This window comes from Netta rufina, assembly GCF_964035555.1.
Source record: "Netta rufina genome assembly, chromosome: 5".
Taxonomy (NCBI): domain Eukaryota; kingdom Metazoa; phylum Chordata; class Aves; order Anseriformes; family Anatidae; genus Netta; species Netta rufina.
The window spans coordinates 59,246,124-59,267,066 of NC_140128.1; the positions used below are offsets into that span (position 1 = coordinate 59,246,124).

A 20,943-nucleotide genomic window follows, 5' to 3' on the forward strand; every position below is an offset into this window, starting at 1 on the left:
ACAGTGATGTAACTTGAGATTTTAGCAACATGCAGATGCAACGAGTGCAGACTCCAACTACGTGAGCAACTTTAATACGGTTGCTTTCTAATTTTTCCATCCTGACTTTACATATTGACAGCACGCACCAAGAGCTATTTGATAGAAAACTTTGCACGTCTAAACTTCTGCATTTAGTAGAAGCCAATATTCAGATACTAAAACAGTATTCAGCAGAAATCCAAATATTACTACTACTTTATTACTAAATAGAGGTTTACCACTGTCTTGAAAGCAGTGAGAAATTACATTCTTAAAACAGTTATCACCTTACTATGTTCCAAAAACATAGTGTTAACTCTAATGAGAAAAAAAAAAAAAAGTGAAATATAAAATAGGGTACTTGCATTAAACTTTTATAGCTTGTTTTTGCCATCGGCAGATATGGCTCTCTATAAATATATGTACCTTGCATGCATTATTCAAAATGTCCTTTTTGTACTATAAAATTGTTTCACACTAACTATATGGGCCCCCACCTGGATAAATAAAAAAACAAAACAAAACAAAACAAAACAAACACACCTTTAGCTGCTAGAGAAAAGAGAAGCCAGGGTTGTTTTTAAATTACTCCCCAAAACACCTCTTATAACATAGCCCCAATCTTAAATCAAACATGTGATTGGCTTTTTTGTTACCAGGAAAATAATTGCAGTTTTTCCTTACTATCCTGCCCCAAAAATGATCAGTTGCTGAAATCCACAGTGATGATATAAGAGAATGTCTATATCAAACCTATGCATAAAGATGTAAGTTATTCCTTTCTTAGAAAATGGCTGGTGATAAATCCCTTCATTTCATTAGAGGGACTGAATCTAACTCTTCCGGTTATTTTTTCCTAATCTACCTCTCTAGCTGATCTTGTTAAATCACTGCAGATACGTCTCCTGCTATTAAGCACTGTGCAAAAATGGAACCAGGCTGCCCTCCAAACGCAGGAGAAGAAGGCAAGGGGCTGGGTAAAAATAGGCTTTATCAATACAACTACACTGCCTCTTCAGCTTCTACTAAAAAAAAGGTGCACTGATCTGGGAGTCGGGACAAGTAGACAGAGCAATCTTGGTTTTTACCTTGGGGGAGCACTGGGTAAGACGGAGATTCTTCACAAATGCCTACAGATCATTAAGATAAATTAAAATGCTCACCGTCTAACTCTCTGAAGAGTTCTGGCAATAAGATCCGTGCTTTTCCCCCAAATACTGAAAAGACTAGAGGCCGAGAGACAGAAATAGCACTAGAATAAACATTATCGGTCACAGCACGCTCGAGCCAAGGAGAGCTGGATCCTTCATAGCAACCGCTTGTGACAAATCCATTTGGGCTTGTGCCTCCCTTTGTTGGTAACGGAGGCTGTTTAAACTTGAATATGCCCTGATCCAGACAGGGTGACAAAAAGGACAACAGGAAAGGATTTCAAGAAAGAAAGTGAAACTAGAGAGCAAAATACTGGATTCTGGGCAAGTTGTTGATTTTCTTTCCCTCCAGTCAAAGAATGAGAACAGAATAGCAAGGTCAGAGGCATTTGAATATTGCATCAAGCTCCTTGTAAGTAATTCAAACTACAACAACATCAGGAATGATGCATGGATGCCATTTAAAACCATCAATTATTTTGGCCCCCACATCATATATCCTTAGGAGCATGCTCTTCTGTTTTTGTTTCGCAATGAATCCCCCACATATTCAATTTTAAGAAGTTTCCCAATTACGTTATGCATTGTTCTTAGGATTTCCTCTTAGCGGAAGCTTAACATTTGTCTTTTTTTTTTTTTTTTTTTTTTTTAATATAGAAGGGAAATGCAGACTTCAATGTGTGAAAAAAAGACGGAATGCTTGTTCATATAGCAAGTTCTGACAACAGAAAGAGGTCATCAACTTTGCTGATCTGCACTTTATGACACCCATCCTGCTGGATTTTTTCTCCCCTACTTCCCTCTTCCTTTTAAGTTTAGCTTTCATCTGAATTATACTGGAAATTATACTGGCTTAAAAAAAAAAAAAAAAAAAAAAAAAAAAGAAAGAAAAAGTTATTCCCCAGGGAACTCATAGACAGCAGATTTATTTTAGTAAAATTTCACTAGTTTAATTGTATTTGCACAGTTATGCTAATTTAGCTGCCACATAGCTCTTCATATTTCAAAGTATAGCTTCAGGTTGGGATTTCTGTTATTATTTTGTTTGTTTTGTTTTTAAAGCAGGGTTAATATTCTCTACAATACCAAGCCTTTCCAACAACTATTCACTGCAATATGGAAATGTAACAGCACGGGTCATTAATTGTTAAATTAGTACGGGAGCAGACAAACCTGCCCTTAATTAAGGCAGCTCTGCACTGGAAATCCTCACTGTGAAACAGCAAGGATAATTAGGCTTTCAGGTTAAAAGCAAACTGCATTGTGAAAACAAACACTGAGTTTGAAAACAGAATTAGACTTTCCATACTTAATGGAAGCTCAGTAATTTCTTAAGGTATTAATGATACAGCTTGTTACATGCTGAGAACTGTATTTTATTCTTTCATAATTTGCACTTTCCAATTATTTTCAAAGTCCATAGAGTACTGTACTCTGGTTAGAAAAAGAAGGGTTTTCCAACATAGCCCTCATTCCCTCAAAATATTTGCTCCGGTTACATTTGGGACAAATCTTGTAAATACATTTAAAATTGAATTGCAGACCTGAGGAACGCTGAGGGGAAAAAAAAAAAAAAAAAAAGCTGGCAAAACAAAAATGCCCAGTTAACTTGGTAAAACAAGGTCACTGGTTACATTTGATTTTGTTTGTTTTGGTGTTGTTTTTAAATATGTGCAGAGCATTTGCAAGTACTGACACAGGGAGCACACACACACACACCCATGAAGCAAATTCAGGAGTCAAACACTTCAATGTCCATCTCCAAAACAGAAAAAGCAAGAAAAAACAGCAAAAAGCAGCCCGCAGGGTCGGAGGCACCGGGCAAGGCCAGCAGGTGGTGGTGCGGGAGCGCTGCAGGCACCCAGCGAGGCCCCTTGCGATGGGTATGAGCTCGCCAGGCTTAAGGATGCAATATAGATAGGATTGATTACGTTCAGAGCAGGGTTTCCATGTGCTGTCCGTCGTGTTGAGTGTATTAATGGGCCGTAAAATCCAGCTTAAGAACTGCGTCTCCCATCAGGGCTAATCCCAGAGCTTCTATTACTGCCTGCAGAGCTCAGGCAGAGCCACAGCACAGCAGTGCTTGAGGGGTACAGCACAAGCATTTCTCCTCATGACTGACTATTACGAAGAGGAAAATCATGTACCTTCGAGTACATGCTAATAGCTGAATATTGAAAGGAAATCTGGAAGCACCAGTTAGAGAAATTACACTTAATTGAACCCTATTTATACTAGAAACCCTACAATTCTTTGTAAAATTAGGGCTGCTATCTGGAAAGCGTGGATCCAAAGAGAGGCTGTAAGGCTCATTTGGGTACAGGCCAAAGCAGGCTGGTTACGCGCACTGATCCTCAGCAGAAGAGCTCTGTGTACCTCAGCCTACTGCTAGAAATTGAAAAAAGAAAGCCCCGTGCAAAAAAAAAATAATCCTACTACAGACCACCTATGCTACATGGCTGCACCACATGTTCTGCTGTTGCACTCAATCCCACTGCTAATAAATTTTAAATAATTAAACTCATGTTCTCAGCAGTTTCAATTTATGTTTCCGTGCATCACCAGTACCTGGCGCTCTGTGACGAGCCGCATCTCCCGACAGCGGCGACCTTCAGCTAATACCAGCCCGCAGCCCAGAGAACTATGCTGTAAAAACTCTCCACAGACTTCCTGCTAGACCTCGGTGCTGAAGATTTGTTAGTGTTGGCAATAGATTGTGAGCTGCTCTTGTGCAACGCTTTATTGTGTTTGTCTCCGTTTTCCACCAGCCTCGCTGAAATAATTCCTGCTCCAACTTCATTACATTGCGTTTTGAGATTCCTAATGATTTTCTCCAGGGTACGGCGGTGCAGACTGCCCTGCTTCTCAGTCAGATCAGCAGTGACAGCTCTAGGAGGAAAAACTCCCCTCCTTGCTCCTTAGGAGAGCATCCACCGAGCTCCCAGATCCTCCCTGACCAGGCCAGGGGAAGGCCTGCATGGTGCCAGGCCACGGCTTTGGCCCGCTGAGCCTCATCCATCACTTCCTAGAAGCACAGCGCTGTTAGGACAATAGCAGGGACTCGGTCCAAATCCGGTTGCTCCTGGGAAGGATTACATAAAAGAGGCGCAGAGCCATGGACCGGAGTGTTTTCCATAGCAGCCTCCCTTGCTCCTTCTACGCTTCCAGGCGTGCAGCTGCACCAAGGGCCCTCTCTGAGCTCAGGAGCCGCATGACAAGATCCAAAATCCTGCAAGATCTTCTGCATGGCAGGCAACAAGTGGACATTTAGAAGATCACTCCACTTACAGAGCAGTTTGGCAGTAATCCTTTTAGTGTCCTATTTGTAATCCCACAGTCACACTAACCAGCTCATAGGAGAAAAAGACAGGTCACGGAACTCATCACTAGTTATTTAGACAAATGGGCTGCTGGCCTGGGCCAAAATACTGACAAATAGAACAATATAAAACGAGTAATTTTGGCCATCCCATTCAACCTTTCCTCTTATTAACAAATATCCATACTGCAAGAACAAGTACATATGGACATAAGGAGAGTTAGACAATTATTCTCAAAGTTTAATCTCTCTAAACTCTAAGCTAAGAATCTTTATGAATTCTGTGAAGTCTTTAAATCACAGTATTTTTGAAGATGACCTCAGTTCACATTTGGATATTGCAAAGTCAACACATTCTCTGGATACATCCTCAGTTAACCTTTGGTACTTAAATAGATTTTGGTATGTGTTATGTTTATCTAAGTAACACAAATTAAAAAGTGTTCCAGCACAGCTGAAAATCTGCATGAAAGTTGAGTGATCATATGAGACATACATGTTGAAATTTCCAGGCAATTAACTTGAATTATTTAAAAAACAAAACAAAAACCACAGAGGTATTTTACAATTTATTCTAAGTTTGGACAACTACTGCTTTCCTGTAGCTGTACAAAATCAATGTGTTTTTTTTCCCCCCTTTGGGTATCCTGCTAGTAGAAAAATCAGCTTCTATCTACACAAAGCTGTAAGTGTGGGCAATTAGGATGTCAAATGCAAACCCGCAATTCAAGTTTTCTTTTTAAGAAAGCAAAGATGACAAATTAGAAAGCATAACCGTATTAAAGAGATTGTTAAAAAGCTCTCTCCGGCACAAATAAATGCAAATCACTTCCACACAAAAATTTTAGAAGTGATCAGACCAAACTTTAAAACTGCCAAGACTAGATGCTGCTAGTGACAATAACCCTAGTAAAGTCGTTTATTTTAATCATAAATCATCATTCATTATTTCATGTTCTCCAATCACTTTTGAAATAAGATACTATATGATGCAATGTACCCAGGTCTGATGATGGAGGAGGTAACAGAAAACAATTTTATTTTTAGCCTTACTCTGAAATTAAAGATGTTGACAGAGTCTGGAAGTCTGCCCAACAGACACGGTGCTGCTAGTTCCTTCAAACAGACATAAAACAACAACAAAAAAAGAGGTGAATGCCTAACTGTGCTACGGAAAAAGCAAAGAACGTAAGTTTTATACTTAATTCCAGCACAGCTTCCATTCAGGACAAACTACACTCCATGATTTCACCATTCCCATTTAAAATCTGTAGAAGGAGCCAGAAGAACAAGAAAAATTTCCTTTCTTTCTATGCATTTCTTCTACAGTCCAGGCTCACTGTGAGATGAGCTCTTCATCTCTCCTATCTTTAAGAGCCTGTGACGCTGAAAATGACTATTCTGCAATGATCATTCCTGCCATGGTGCTGCTCTGCTAACTTGGGACTCTGCTGAAGTGAAAATGGAAATTGTTAAGGAGAGAAACACCATAGCTGGGTGCTCTGACCCCAGACAGAAACCTAAATACCAAACAGAAGCTGTGACAGCTCCCTGCAATGATAGCACAATTGATCTCCTGTATGGAGAATGGTGCCAAGGAAGCTGAAGTTGCATGTGAAAACCCATGTTTTCACTGAGTATGCTTCATGATAGACTTGGGCATGGTTTTGTTTTACCAACTCTAACCAGTTCAAAGAAGGAAAGTCACCTTTCTCATTTCAGTGCATTCGAAACCAAGTGATTCTGCAAATGAGCATAGAGGATGCATAAAGTGCTACCATTCCCTTACATGGAAGACACTGCCCTTAGAAACAAAAGAAGCAAAAGAGTTTTGAATGCTTCCATCAAAATGAGGTCACTTAAAAATATCTGAAAGAGAAGTTTCAACTTGCAGAAATCTCCTCCTTAACTAGTTAAACAGAAAACCACTGGTTGGCAAAACAGGCTCTACTTGTTGGCAGAGAAGCCTGCTGTAGAAGACAGAGTAAGTAGTTTGATAATATCCAGCAGACACTAGCTTGGGCCTCTGCATTTAGTGAATTTTATTAAAAATGACACCAAGAAGGTTATGAACTGCTATGAAGAAGAAATGAGAGTCATATTTCCTTTGACCACAGAGTCTTGTGCACGATCCCAGAGTCTCCAGAACCTGCACTGTGTATCCCTCCTTGTCTAGTACTGTTTATTTAGAGGTCCACTCTAACAGGAAAGGAAATGAAAAAATTTGTTCTTGCTACAGAACAACCTCTAAAACCCATATGAATAAATAATCCTTAACCTTGGAATTAGTCTGTTCACTCCTGCCTGAAGTTAACGCTAGGGTTTTTAACAGCCATTTAAAGTAAGCAGTTTTTATTGCTGTATAACAAAGGATTCCAATTTTATCCTACAAGCAGTAACTTGGTCTAGTTGTAGGTCGCTATGTAGTGACAACAAATAGTGATTGCTGAATTGTCTGGACTTGATAGGTAATGCTGAAGGAAAGAACAATTCTGGAAGGCTGTTTCCTTTTGGCATCGTAGGTGAATACGTGTATCTTGGGGGTGGTGGCGGGGAACGGAAAAGGGAGTTTTCACACAGCTTCCTCATCTGAAGAAAGAATCCAAGAGATCAGAAGGAAATAGCGAAAGGAATTATAAATTGTCCTGTTAAACATCGTCTGCTTACAGACAATTAATTTCTAAGGACACTACTATGCAGTAACTCAAGCATTCTGTGCAAACATACCTGAGTAACAGTTCAAATGCTTGGATGATTGTTTTAATGAACACACAGCTGGTGTTATTTTATTGTTATGCACAAAGGAAGACAATATAAGAGTAGAGTTGGAGAACCTGGCATATGATGTTGTAGATTATCAGCCCACATGACAAAAGTGAGCAAACCAAAGCACACACCTCCCCGCCTCAAAAGCCCAATGTATTGAGCTAAACCAAAAAGGAAAGCCACCATAATAAAGCAGATTTGGAATTCCACAGCTAAGCACTCTGTTATTGCTCAAATCACTAAAACAAATTAGTGCTTTACAAAAGAAACAAACAAAACAGATGACACGAAGAAATGCAGCTATGAGATTCAAATGTACAGAAGAGCAGGGAGGAGATTATGCCTCATCAACCCCCTCCGATTAGCAACACCAGCTCTGATGGATATGCTCCATGTCACGCGATGCAGTCAGCACCAGGCATACAAACCAGCCCCCACCAAGTTCCCCATCTACCCCATGACTGCAGTGCTTGAGCTTAGCATGATCACATAAGCCTTTTCTGCAAGCCTTCCATCTTCTTAATCAAACTCTTAAAAACACTTGAATTTAATTAGCACCTTGGACGTTTGTGGAGTTTTGCAGACTGCGGAAATTATATTCCATTCAGTTAAAATTGAGAGTATGAAGTTTCTTACCTCCTATATTCTGGATAATTATTGTAACTGCAACAAGGACCTATAAAAAAACAAGTTTTCTTTAGAAAAGGTAAGGATAACTGAAGTCATATGTCTACCGCAGTCATAAAACACATGTATCATCTTGAACAGCCCAGATGTAGAAGTGATAACTGGTATTGAAAGGAAAGGCATCTTCTGTTTAATGAAGAGTTTATAACACACATAAAGCAATGCAATCTAAAATGAATATAAAAGCAAAAAAAAACCTTCCTGAAATACCACATTTGCATTCCAAGATGACAAAACAACAGTAGCCACAGGGTGAAGCTTGTTTTGCAAATGAGGTTTGAAATCACTGAAAACACACAAGTGCATTCTAATTGATGTTCACCTCTGAAATGGCAATCAGCAGAGATTTATACAAACTACTTCCTCACTGAGAAACTATGAATATTTAACTATCATGAATGTTATGAATTTTTCTTTTATTCTATCATGAATTATTCTTTTAAAGTTGTGAACTAGATAGACATTGCTTTTTCTTTGGTGTTTGCGATTATTCATATTGGACTGATAGGAAAGTAGAAGTGACCATAGGCCATTAAAGATATTTGTCTGAATCTCTGCAATTGTCAACTCCCAACTGAAAACCCTAGAAGTGGTGTCTAAAGTTTTCCCAGTGTTGTTTTCATTTCAGTTCTAAAATAGCAGCATCATCTAGAATAGCAGAGTTTTTCTTTCTGTACGCACTGTTCTTCATTATGTAACAGGACCTTCCTACAAGAGCGCTACCAGAAGGCAGCTTGGAAGAAATCAAGCCACAGCTATGAGAAGAAAAACAAAATTGTTACTTTTGAATAAAATCTGAAGGGAAAATTGCCATTTTTTCAATTGATCAGTTAGAAAAACATATCAGATTTGTAATGAATTGAAAGCTCACAAATCAGAAAAAAAAATATATATAATCTTGTCATTTGCCATAGATGGAAAGAAATACTTCATGCCTTTGGAGAAGGAGAATCAGCAATATTCCAGTGACAGAAAATCTCTAGTCTCACAAATCACAGAGAAATATTTTTGACATTAAATCACCATAAGGTTGAATAACTGCTTTACTTCAAGAGCAGTTACCAGGAGTTTGCTGTCAATCTAGGATGCCAGCTCAAGCAAGGTCCTGTAGCGATCTGGCTGTATTATTAGCAAATGACTTGGATGAGAGAATAAGAACAATTTTTATTTATTTATTTATTTATTTTAAATGCCATCTGTACCTAACTAAGCTGAAGAAAGTTCAGGGTCAGGACTGTAATTCAGAATTATTGTGATAAACTAGGAGAGTAAAAAAAAAAAAAAAAAAAAAAAAAAATCAATAGAGCCAGTTAAAAGCAATGCATTTGGGAAGCAGAGATCACATATGTGACTTACAGTTATTAGATTGCAAGTAGAGAAAATAGGCTGAGATAAAACTATCAGCAGCAGCCACAGTAATGACAAATCTTGTTTTAGGATGCAGTAACGGGCATGCTTGATCTAAAATATAGGTAATTGCATTTGCTGTTGCTGTCAAGTTGTTAGCCAGCTAACTGCGTTCCCTTTTGCAGACATGTTTTAAGATAAATGTATAAAAATGAAAGATATTTCAAGAGAGAAAAAACATCAGTTCATCGGGAAAGCTTGGCGAGCTTTGTTTTATTATTTAATCGAAACAACTTCTCAACCTAGATATATTCCAGTGATGGACTGCTCTCCGTAGACACAGAAAATAGAAAACCAGCCAATATTTTTAGAAGAAATGACTTGGTAGTTCTTAAAACAGAACTACTAAACAGTAATATTGGTGAGAATAATCTTCAACTTTGTCTACACGGTAAAGCTGTGAAACCTCTTTCATTGAATAACATTGAATATTCACTGAGTAACAGATTCAACAAATGCCTGCCAAGAACAGCTTATATATGTTTAGCCCTACTTCAGAGAAGGGGCAGACTTGGTCACATTTTAATACTTCCTTAAGCTCTACATTTCTATGGCTTCTGCATCAAGTGGCTTGTGGTTGCCATGTACAGAACAGACCCTCCAAAAAAAAAAAAAAAACTCAATACGTTGCTAATATCAAGATTTATCTTCTCTTGATGTTGATCACATCTTAACTCTGATCGATAAATATTGATCCACACAGACTAAGCTCATTATCTGCTTATTAATGCTAATGGAAGTCCTACACCTAGTAGCTTAGATTTAATTCTCAGTTACATTAAAATAGAATAAACTGGTCTGTTAAGCAGAACTCATTTTTATTTTTTTTAGAAAACCACTAAAATCGCATTTCTGCATGGTAAGCCTACTTTTAGGATCGTTCAACTGAAACAGAGAGCATAGTAGTTTTATTATTATATGCATTGTATTCATTATCAGTATTTCCTGCGTACCCACTATTAGTGAATAACGTTGTCTATTAAGAATAACAGATCAAGTAAAACTATTAAAAAGGCTTGGCTTACATGCTCTTATACCAAAAATGGTTCATAATTTTTTTTTAATCATAAGATAAAGTAACAAGAAATGTTCATCTGTTTGTTAACAAAAGAAAAAATAAACATGCATAAGATATATTCTTATTTATTTTGTAACAAGTACACGAAAGGCAAACACTTATCTTAGATCTCTATTAAACACTAAAACAACACCAGTAAATCACTTAAGTGTCTCTTAACAACTTATAACAACAGTACAACGGGACTACAACCAACTTGAAATGGATCGCTGAGCCAATTTGATGTTAAAGCCAGTGGGCACGCATTTATGAATACAATTAAAAAGTGAACACACCAACAGGAAAGTAGCACAAAACCTTGCATTCAAGAAACGTCTATTTTACAGTTAACTAATCTTCAGGCTTCCATAGACCACAAACACTAACTGAATGGTAACAAAGAGTTGTTTTCAGGAACTAATGGATTTGTTTTTTTAATTATATTAGGACTAATTGTACTACATATTTCACCTGTATATCTTGACTGTGCAATGAACAGTTGTATATATTGGAAGTACGGGAATGATAAGAAAAATACACAGATAAAACCAGACACTTACCTTTCCAGTTGATCCAAATGCAAACAGGCCAAGGTCTTCATAAGACATGACAGCTGTTAACGAGAAAAAAAAAACAAAACAAAACCAAAAATATTTCTAACTCCAAAATCACCTAAGAGCTCCAGTTTTGCCTTTTTTTCCTTTTTAAATTAACACAGTTCAGGATAAAATTTAGAGAGTATTTTATATTATTCACTGAATAGTTTTTATATACACCTGTATTCCAACTAAAAAAATACAACTAGATGTTAAATCATTCACAGATTTTCCAGAAATTCAATTTAATATTAGAAATAGTATTATTTTTTTACTACTACTATGCTGGCAGCAAATTACCTTCTCCCAACAACTTTTGCAAGTGATACTACAGATGAAGAATTTTGAAATTAGTCTCAACAATTAGTTGTAAGCTATCATTTGTTAAGTATGCACTTGCTTTTAAATGAAGACGATAACAGAAAATCTGTTTTCATCTCTCTGTGAATACAAACATCAATTATCACGTTGCCAGCTTTTAAAAACTCTACTCATTTCCAAGGCAGCTGAAGGTAAACACCTTCCTGCCTTGAAATCAGTTAGAGAAAACAAACAAAACACAGCACACCATAGCAAAGACAAAAACAGAAGAAAACAAAATGCCTGCCCTTACTTGCACCTCACTTAAATAATTACATGGAAATAAGCTGTGGTTTCCTGTACTCTTTTGTTGAGCTTTAGCTGAAGCTCACTTCTAATATTGCTGGTAACTCAAAACAATCCCTCCTCAGAAGGGAGGAAGTCCTGTTAAAGCCCTCCATTGTTGTGCTGCGTTTTGTTATGAGGAGCTCCAGCGATAGCAAGAAGATGAAAGCTCCCCGAGAAACACCCCTCCCTTTCTCAGTATATAATAAAGCGGTCCAGAGTTGTAAATGCCTCACAGGGTAAAATTAATCCCCAAACCACATAGTTGTATTGTCATAACGTTTGCTTTCCCTCCCTGGTTTCTACCTGGTACACGACCGTTCCTGCTCCCATCGCGTCCTAACTGAGGGCGCAGCCCTGCAACTCGAGCTGCTCGGGGCAGACCTTCACACCTGAGCGAAGCTGCTCTGAAATAAATGAAATGAGACCTGGGAGAGCTAGGCAAGGACCAGGATCAGATGGCAGGACTGGAGCCTTGCACTACCAGCCGTTGCATTGTCCCTTCGTTAGGTACTGCACACATCGGCTCAATGCACTACCGAAAAAATAAAACTTCATCTTCTCACACGGCTTTGTCAAGGACGACGTTCCACATTCTGCTCTACGACTAACATTAATACGCTATGAAACAGCAAATTAAGTGACAAAATTAAATAAGCCAGAGTCTGCTCACAGCAAAAACCTGGAAAATTCTCGTATGTCTGCTGTTACACTAAGTTAGTTATATACAGATACAATGAAACAACGGATGTGTTACCAGATTTTACCCTGTGTCTTTCTTTGTTTATATTTACAAAGCAGTTGATCACAAGAAAAAATAAAAATAGCATTTTAGAAGGCCATTCCCAATGGCATCAAGTATCAGCAAACTTTTAAATGTGTTTAGAAAAGAGCTGCTTTTACCGCATATGAACAAATACAGACAAACAGGGAGTTACCAATAAAGAGAGAACAAAGTTTCCACGCGATTCCACAAGAGCAAAATGAAACCTTAGGAGAGAATTTTCTGTAGTTACTGTTTTTGTAATCAATTTAGTTCTGTGAACACTGAGGAAGCCTTAATCACATTACTTTTGTAACTTCAAAAACACATGGAACAAAATATTAGGCACTATGGACAGAAACACACTCTGCCTGATTGGCTTAATTCCTAATATGTTATTAACGCCATAAAGAAATTATTGATTTAATCCCAAAGTGAAATTGGAAAGAATAGCACTAACAATACTCATGACTAACTCCAAAATGGAAAAAACAAAGCCACAAAACTTCGAAGTATATCCACTTAAATTCCCAATTCCTCTACTTTACTGAATGGGTTTAGCTTTTGTCAGCCCAAACCCTAAAACAATTTATGTAGGACTGAATTAACACTGGGAGAAAACACTGACTAATCCAAACCCAACACTTTACACATGGCAATATCAGCTTTCTAATTCTTTTGGTCTACACAAATCATTTGACTTTGACAAAGTCACTCTAGATCAACATCACTTTCAAACTGAAGGCACTTCTTTGTTTTTAAACTACAACTAAAATGCTTGAGCTTAATAAATTTCGGTCTCTGTTTAAAATGGAATTAAGGCTTCCGTTTTGGAAGGTATTTTATATGTCAACTCTTTCCTAGGATTACTTTTATGACTTGAATACCTGAATGAATAGCTTACAAACTCCCCAAACTGTTTTTATTTTTTTTTTTTTTTACCTTCCACCCATCAAATTTTCCAAGCTCATTTTTGAAAGAAAACTACTAAAATCCCTAATTCCTTGCCATGAGTTAGGCTCAATATTGTAATACTGTTCACAAACATCTGCATATTTTACATACTAAAAAAAATGCTCAGTTATCTACTTTGGAAGCAAGCATTTATACTGATTTTACTTTGCAAAGGCACAACTGGTCATAATTCTGGAATGGTATTTAACATGAAATTAGTTCAATAATTTACAATAAAATCTCTCCCCTCCAAAAAAAAAGAACAAAGGAAAAAAAAAAAAAAAAAAGCACAGAGAGAGCCATAAAGCCAGCAGATATCTAGAAATAATTCTAGTGCTAGTATGACCTGTCAACGTTAACTGATAACCAATTATTAACCATAAAATGCTAGTTTCAGACAAGAAAAATACTTTGCCCTGTTGTTCACCATTATTCTTTGCTTTTGGATATACGCATTTCAAAAATTCTTCCTGGAGGCAGAATTTTGCCTTTAGACAATAAATGAAGAGTTAAACCATTCTTGTGTATTAGCTCTCTAAGTTCAGTTTTTCCCCTCTCCTTCCTTTGCACTATCCCCAGCAGTTCTTTTGCAAGGATATCTTCTTATTTTACCAGATAACAACGCAATACCATCAAGGGCTTAAGTAATACAGAACCTCCGATCATTTTTTGTGATATTTGTTCTCCTCTTATCTCAAACTCCCTTTTTTTAAACGTATCTTTCTAGCTATTTATTTCAGATCTTCAGTCCTTTCTAACAAGCAGAGCTCCAAGCGGGGAAAAAAAAGAATGCCAGAGACTTGGTCCCAAATCATCAAACAGCCAACAGTACCACACATAAAAGCAGCCCTACCTCTGAAGACTTTTTTAAAGAACGTATGAAGAAGATCACTCAACAGGTGAAGACAGGAGCAGCAGATCTAAGAAGAATCAGGAAGCAATCATCTCAGAGACCAAAGCTAGCTATAGAAAGCACAGCCAAGAAGGAAGAAATGGAAGCTTTCTCCCACCACCTTTGAAAAGAGGGGAAAACAGATGAGATGAAACAATAACCAGGTGACTGGAAGAGATGGAGACATCTTCCTGTAACATCTCTGTATACTAGAACTCAAGAAACCAGCCAGTTATTTCAGTAATAATTTTTAAAAAGCAAGAATTAAAACATTAGCAGCAGATTAGAAATCAGATGTTAGAATCTACTCTCTAGACATTCTCAAAGCAGTATAATTTCTAACTAAGGGCTGCAACGTGACTTCACGCTCAGTATCAAAAATGCTGTAATAACACACATCCGTAGAGTGCCATGGGAATTGTAACAACTCAGTTTGATTACAAAACCTGACAGGTATCCATTCTGAACAGTCAATAAGTCTATACAAGTAGAGTAGTGAAAGTTGGCTGTTTGTGGTTCTTAAGCCTTTACTGAAAGCAACAGTGAGACTACGTATGGAGGCAACCACACACTAAAGTGGTGTGGTCCAATTGGCACCAAAACAATTTTGCTACAGACGCACAGAAAAGACACATCTTTTAGAAAGATGAGAGATGCATTCTGAGAAAAAGTAAAACTGAAAATCTAGAAACCAGATCGTTTTGCACTTCCTTTTTATAATGCATTTTGAATTGACAATTCTATGGCAATTAGCAATCATTAAGAGATCTAACATATTTCAACAGCAGCGAAACATGGCACTATGTTAACATGTTGTTAATTAAAATAATTATACGGGTTCATGTCTTTTTACTACAGGCAAGGCAAAGTTTCAGAGATCAGTGTTAGATAAATCCTTTCCACTTACCAGTCTGAATGCACATACTGAGCAGAAGAAACACAGAGTAAGAGGCAAGGCTGGCAACAATCAGCAGCAAGATGCTGAAAATACAAGAGGTTTAAATTTAAGGCATTTTTACAGGTCAATGCAGTTTCTTTCTTAAACAACAAAAAAAAAGATTCCATTGCACACAGCGTATCACAGGACCCAATTTCCTCATTTTATGGCTTTTCTCTTTGCTGACTGTGGTTCACTTGGTCACTGACTGTCCCAACCCCTGCTAAAACCACAGCTTCTCGTATCACGCACCGCTGCGTGGGGTGAAGACGTGAATCACAGCAAGGCCATAACACAGAAACACAAAGATTAATGTGAAATAAAGCCGGGTTTGTGGCCAGAGAGCAGTACGAGCTGGCAGCCTTGGCCCAGTCCCAGCTCGGTGCACGCACCCGGTGGGTTCATGCATTGGGGATGTGCAGGCACCCTGCTCCCAAAGGCCCATTTCTGCAGCAAAGCAGCACTCAGACATAAATATATGGGTGCAGGGGGGTGTAAATATATGGGTGCAGGGGGGTGTAAATATATGGGTGCAGTGGGAGAAATGCCCCAAAATCACCACCGAGCAGCAATACCAGTGCTCACATGTGAGCAACCACAGCAGAGGTGGCAGCGCTCACCAAGGATGCCCGCAGGATGCAGCACTCACTGCTCCTTGGCTCCCCGTCCCCTGTAATTAATCACACCCCCAGTAATTAATTGTAATTAATTAATTCCCCTCTCGCTCACCTGAAGCCCAGGACGCCGGTGCTGGCCATGGCGAAGGACAAGCCCAGCGCCCCGCTGCCCATGATCGCGTTCATCAGGTTGAGCACCGCGCAGCCGAACGAGGAGCCGGGGGGCGGCTGTGGGGACGGAAGGGCGGGCAGGGCGAAGTGAGGCGAGACCCCGGACCCCAAACCCCGACTCCAAACCCCAAACCCCTGCCCCGAGCCCCCTCCCGGTGCCCCCCTCTCACGCACGCTGCTGGGCGGCGGCGGCAGCAGCGGGGCGGACTCGTCCCAGTCCCGGTCCTGATCCTGATCCTGATCCCGGTCCCATTCCCAATCCCGGTCCCGATCCCGGTCCCGATCCCGGTTCCCGTCCCCGGGCCCCGCGCCCCCCTCCCAGCCCCGCGCCCCCCGCGGCTCCTCCATGGCCCCGCCCGTGCCGCGGCTCCGGGAGGGGCGGGGCCGAGCCGCACCGAGGGGGCGTGGCTATAGGAGGAGGGCGTGGCTATAGTCGGAGGGGGCGTGGTTATAGACAGAGGGGGCGTGGTCTCCACGTAAACCACGCCCCCTCACCGCCAGGCGGAGCGGCTTCAACGTCACGGCGCGCGCGGCGGCGATGACGTCACGGGGGCGCCGGCGCGCGCGGCGCGGCTCGGTATGAGGTGAGGGCGGGGGTGGGGGGGTGGCGCGCGCGCGGTTGCCATGGCTACCGCTCCCCCCCCCCCGGTTGCCATGGCAACCGCGCGGCCTACCCGCGGGGCTGCCTCGCGCCCGCCTGGGCCTAGGCCGCGGCCGGGCCCGGGCCCTGTCTGGGGGTCTCAGCCCCCCCGTGGGGCCTCGCCAGGCCCTCCCCGGGCACCCCCGGTGCTCCACGGGGAATGTGGAGTGTGGTGGTGAGCCGGCGGGGCAGGGATTTTTTTATTATTTCTTTTATTTGGCTTGCTGGGATTAATATTGCGTTTATTGGAATAGAGAGAGGCCGCGGAGTTTTGGCAGGAGAGGCTTATCTCGCTGCTTCGAGTTAGTTAAAAGTTTAAAAACGCGTTTGCAGAGGGACAGAAATTCGTAGGGTATAATTCGTAATAAAGGGCTTTTACAAAACTATTGTGGGTTCTTCGGTACAAATGGAAATTCTGGTTTAAGAGACCAGCAAATCCATGTGATTTGCAGCCTTTTTAATGGAATGATTACATAATGTCTATAAAATGAATGATTTCTCTTCTAGGACGCTATGGAGATTTGGATGCTCTGCCAGACTACTGAAAACTAATCATTCCAGGACAGCTGCACCAAATACATCATTTCCAGCAGTTTGGATGCTGTTGGCGCAACATTCTGGCAGAATACCTGGCCTCTTTGTAGCGGCTCAGAAAGCCAATTTCTGTACAATGCGTGAAACCGTGGAGGAGAACGGCAGCCCAGAACTGTACTCGCCGCATCCCGAAGTGCGAGGGATGACCCTGCTCAACAGAGAAGCTTTCAAAAGGACGGTCGTTGTTCCGGTTCTTAAAGTAAAGAAAGAAATTGTCCACGCGTTGCTGAAGGCCCTGAAGCACACGGTACTGCAGCGTCCTGGGCTAAAGCGAGTGATTGAGGATCCAGAAGATGAGGGCAGTAAGCTTGTTATACTGGATCCTCATCAAGTACCCGAATTCTCGCTGGGACAGGCAGAGCAGGAGGTATTAAAGCAGCTTAACATTCCTCCTGAGGTGTCCAGGTATAACTTGGAGCTGACTTATGAGAATTTCAAGTCAGAGGAGATCCTCCGAGCGGTCCTTCCCGAAGGCCAGGATGTCACCTCTGGTTTTAGCCGCGTCGGTCACATAGCTCACTTCAATCTTAGGGACCATCAGCTCCCTTACAAACATTTGATTGGTAGGTAAAAAACTCTGATCATAAAAGTAATTCTTCACTTCAAAATATATTTTTAGAATTATTCTACCTATAAGTTATTCCCTGTACAAAGAAAACTTCAAAGCACTCTTCATTGCTTTACGTTTTGGCTTTAAATAGCTTTGTGCAGACCCTTACCTGTACACAAAGTGCAGCTTTTTCCTCTTATGCAGTCACACTTTGCCGAGCACTGGATCAGGGTAAAGTATGTGCTTTAGTAAGATCCCGTAACATCTGCAATCGTTGGAGGGAGGTTGTTCTATTATACACACTTTTATAAATGTGACTGTAGGCTGTCGAGTTTGTATCTCTTAGAACATTAAGAGGCTGCAGTCCCTCAACCAGTGTATCTTCTGCCCTTTCTTTCAGGACAGGTTATAATCGACAAGAATCCAGGCATCACCTGTGTGGTGAATAAAACCAGCATTATTGACAGCACGTACAGAAACTTTGAAATGGAAGTGCTCGCTGGAGAGAGCAACCTGGTCACTAAGGTACAGGATTTTTTCCCCTTTTATTTTAAATTTAATGTGCTAAAACCCAAAGGCGTACCAAAAAGCGGTGAGGAAGAGACACTGATAACACCATTTATTTGCACGATGCCCCTCACACCTCTTCTGGAGTGTGAGAGTTGGCAGTTACTGCTGTCTCGTTTTGTCCTGCTCTGCCACGAGCAAACTCACAGCTGTAGGGATCAGGCAGGTAAGGGTTCTCCCCAGCTCACAGCCTATTTCCAATAATGTGGAAAAAAAGCTGAAGTAGGGGTTTCTTACCGAGATACTAGTTACAAACTTGGGGGTATTTCTCACTCCGAGGCCAAAACATTTAGTGGATTTGATCAAAAAAAAGTTTCTTAATTTTACCAGTCCTTGTACTTAAATCTCTCCGTCTTTGCAGCTTAGGCAAGAGTTTGCCTGATCTTAATTCTTTTTCTGACAGCTAGAGGACAAGCCTCATCTCATTTATTTTGAGATCTTTCATGTGAAAAGCATTATTAAACTGCTAAGTATTCTTCCCTTGGGGTTCTTGTCTTTAGCTGGAACCTTGGCGGCTGGCTTGACCAAAAAATATCTTTCATAGCTGTTGGCAGTTTTATTCTTTTAGGAGAGAAAATACGAGGTTAGCAAAGTAAGAAGTTGAATAGCTCGGTGGCAAAGAACAGCCTGCACATGGACACAGAAGGCATTTGAACCATCAGGTCAGAAGGGACGATCAAATATTTTGCAGATGATACTGGCTCGTTACGCACACATCTGGCACACCACTGGGCTACCAGGTCCACCTCAGCGTGTTCCCTGCTGGCAGAGCAAACGCTGCGGTGATCTGGGTCACACCGTGCGGGTGTGGTAGAGCAAAGTGGGTGTTATCCTGCATCCCTCTCCCATCTGAACAGGCACCATTTCTCTGTAGGTCTGTTCATAGGGCAGCGGCCATCGCAAAGCCTGGGTTTGGCACCGTTTCCAGACTCCATCACCCCGGGAGAAAGCGCAGCATTTTTTCAGGCTGCACAATTGGCTCCCAGCGGCTTTGAGTTTGGCTGAGTGCTGCCGTTCTCGTGCTGCAGCGCTCTCAGGCACTTACTGACTGTGTAGACGCTGTGCTAAGGTTTGAGGCATCTTCCCAAGATCTGCTTTCAATAAAGGAGTTTTCAGACAGCCACAAAGCATTTGAAAAGCCTCAGATTTTTATTTTATGGCCATTCGAAGTTGCTGCTTTATTTCCACCTGGTGATTAAGACGTGCGTAAGCCAGTCATGTGGATTGACAGTTGGAACGTTCCTGATGGCTATTTGTGAGGAGCAGGGCTGTTTATCCAAGATTTCTGTACACTGCTAATGGGACAAATGTCAATGTACACATCACCTTCTGATAAAGCTCCTTGGTTTTTAGCTGTCTTAATTACTGGCATTACTTTAGCCTGTTTGGAATTTGAACGCAGAGACTTAACCAAATGTTTTGGACTTTCAGGTCAAAGAAAATAATATCTCATATGAGTTGGACTTTGCTAAGGTCTACTGGAACCCCCGCCTTTCCACAGAGCACGGCCGTATCGTTGAGCTTTTAAAGCCCGGTGATGTCCTTTTCGATGTCTTTGCTGGGATCGGACCTTTCGCTATCCCAGCAGCAAAGAAGAAGTGCGTCGTATTTGCGAACGATCTCAACCCTGAATCCTACAAATGGCTTCTGCACAACTGCAAGCTAAACAAAGTAGACAACAAAATCAAAGCATTCAACCTGGATGGCAGAGACTTCCTCCTGGGGCCAGTAAGAGAGGAACTTAGTAAAGCACTCGCGCTTGAAAAAGAGGCGCAGAAACCTGCTGTCCATATAGTCATGAATTTGCCAGCATCAGCTCTCGAATTTCTGGATGTTTTTAGGCATCTCTTGGTCGGAGAGCCCTGCAGCACTGCTGTCCTTCCCACAGTGCACTGCTACGGCTTCTCCAAGCACGAAAACCCAGCCAAAGAGATTCAAGAACGGGCCGAGGCTTCGCTGGGAGCCTCCCTGGACGGGCGCTGTGCTACGTACCTGGTGAGGAACGTTGCCCCCAACAAGGAGATGCTGTGCATTAGCTTCCAGGTTCCAGCAGATGTGCTGTACAAGAGGCCCTGCCCTGCTGAAGGTGAGGAGCAGCCCTCCCGCTGCACCTTTTGCTCTTTCAGGCTGCTCCTGCTGTGTATCAATGCTGTTACTGCGTGGCACTGAGGTGCAGGTCAAAATGTCGCTTGGTGCAGGTCTTTTGCAAGTCCTCTTTGGCACTTGGTAAAGAAAAGACCTCCCTTACTGCTGTAGCAGTTTTCTTTGTGGCCATTAATGCTGATCTCAAGTCTCATCACTTGTTAAATCCCTCAAGCGTCGTGTGGCTTGTGGTTCAGGTCCGTCTGTTTACCGTATGTAACTAACTGAATGTTTCTAACTTTCTTCCAGAAAAACCAGCCTCTAAGCGGCTGTGTACTGGCAAAGATTTCACTGAAGAAAACGTCGTGAGTTGAAGACCAGAGTTTGGGTAGCAACCGTACTGGTTTGTGTAAGGTACACCTACGTTACGCCTGGTCTACCCCTTGAATTGTTTGACGACCCCCTGTGTTACCTGCCTGAGGTGCAGTGATGCACAGCGCGTGTCGCAACTCCCCTTGGTGAGCGTG

At 41.2% G+C, this 20,943-nt stretch overlaps 2 protein-coding genes across 3 annotated transcripts in view; one reads left to right on the top strand and one right to left on the bottom strand.

Annotated features, from left to right (window-relative positions):
- The window catches only part of SLC38A6 (solute carrier family 38 member 6), a 44,764-nt gene extending 28,498 nt beyond the window's left edge, over positions 1-16,266 (bottom strand). The window contains exons 1-5 of one of the 2 annotated variants that reach the window (XM_084288400.1): positions 16,158-16,266; positions 15,925-16,040; positions 15,166-15,239; positions 10,969-11,021; positions 7,894-7,933 (exon numbers count right to left, since the gene is read on the bottom strand). In XM_084288400.1, the coding sequence (XP_084144526.1) occupies positions 7,894-7,933; positions 10,969-11,021; positions 15,166-15,239; positions 15,925-15,998 (241 nt within the window). In that variant the 5' untranslated portion in view covers positions 15,999-16,040; positions 16,158-16,266. Of the gene's footprint in view, positions 1-7,893; positions 7,934-10,968; positions 11,022-14,219; positions 14,380-15,165; positions 15,240-15,924; positions 16,041-16,157 lie in introns of those variants that run through there. The other variant, XM_084288401.1, reaches the window with a different exon arrangement.
- A 271-nt stretch (positions 16,267-16,537) lies between these two features.
- TRMT5 (tRNA methyltransferase 5) lies at positions 16,538-20,943 on the top strand. The gene is made up of 5 exons (XM_084287627.1): positions 16,538-16,567; positions 17,131-17,780; positions 18,168-18,292; positions 19,766-20,420; positions 20,726-20,943. Exons 1-5 carry the CDS (start codon positions 16,563-16,565, stop codon positions 20,788-20,790), a joined length of 1,500 nt encoding a protein of 499 aa, XP_084143753.1. The 5' UTR covers positions 16,538-16,562; the 3' UTR covers positions 20,791-20,943.

Excerpts from the sequence above, each read along its gene's own strand:
- TRMT5 (XM_084287627.1), top strand. Across the intron at positions 17,781-18,167 it reads CCCTTACAAACATTTGATTG|GACAGGTTATAATCGACAAG; the intron begins GTAGGTAAAAAA and ends CCTTTCTTTCAG. Across the intron at positions 20,421-20,725 it reads GAGGCCCTGCCCTGCTGAAG|AAAAACCAGCCTCTAAGCGG; the intron begins GTGAGGAGCAGC and ends ACTTTCTTCCAG.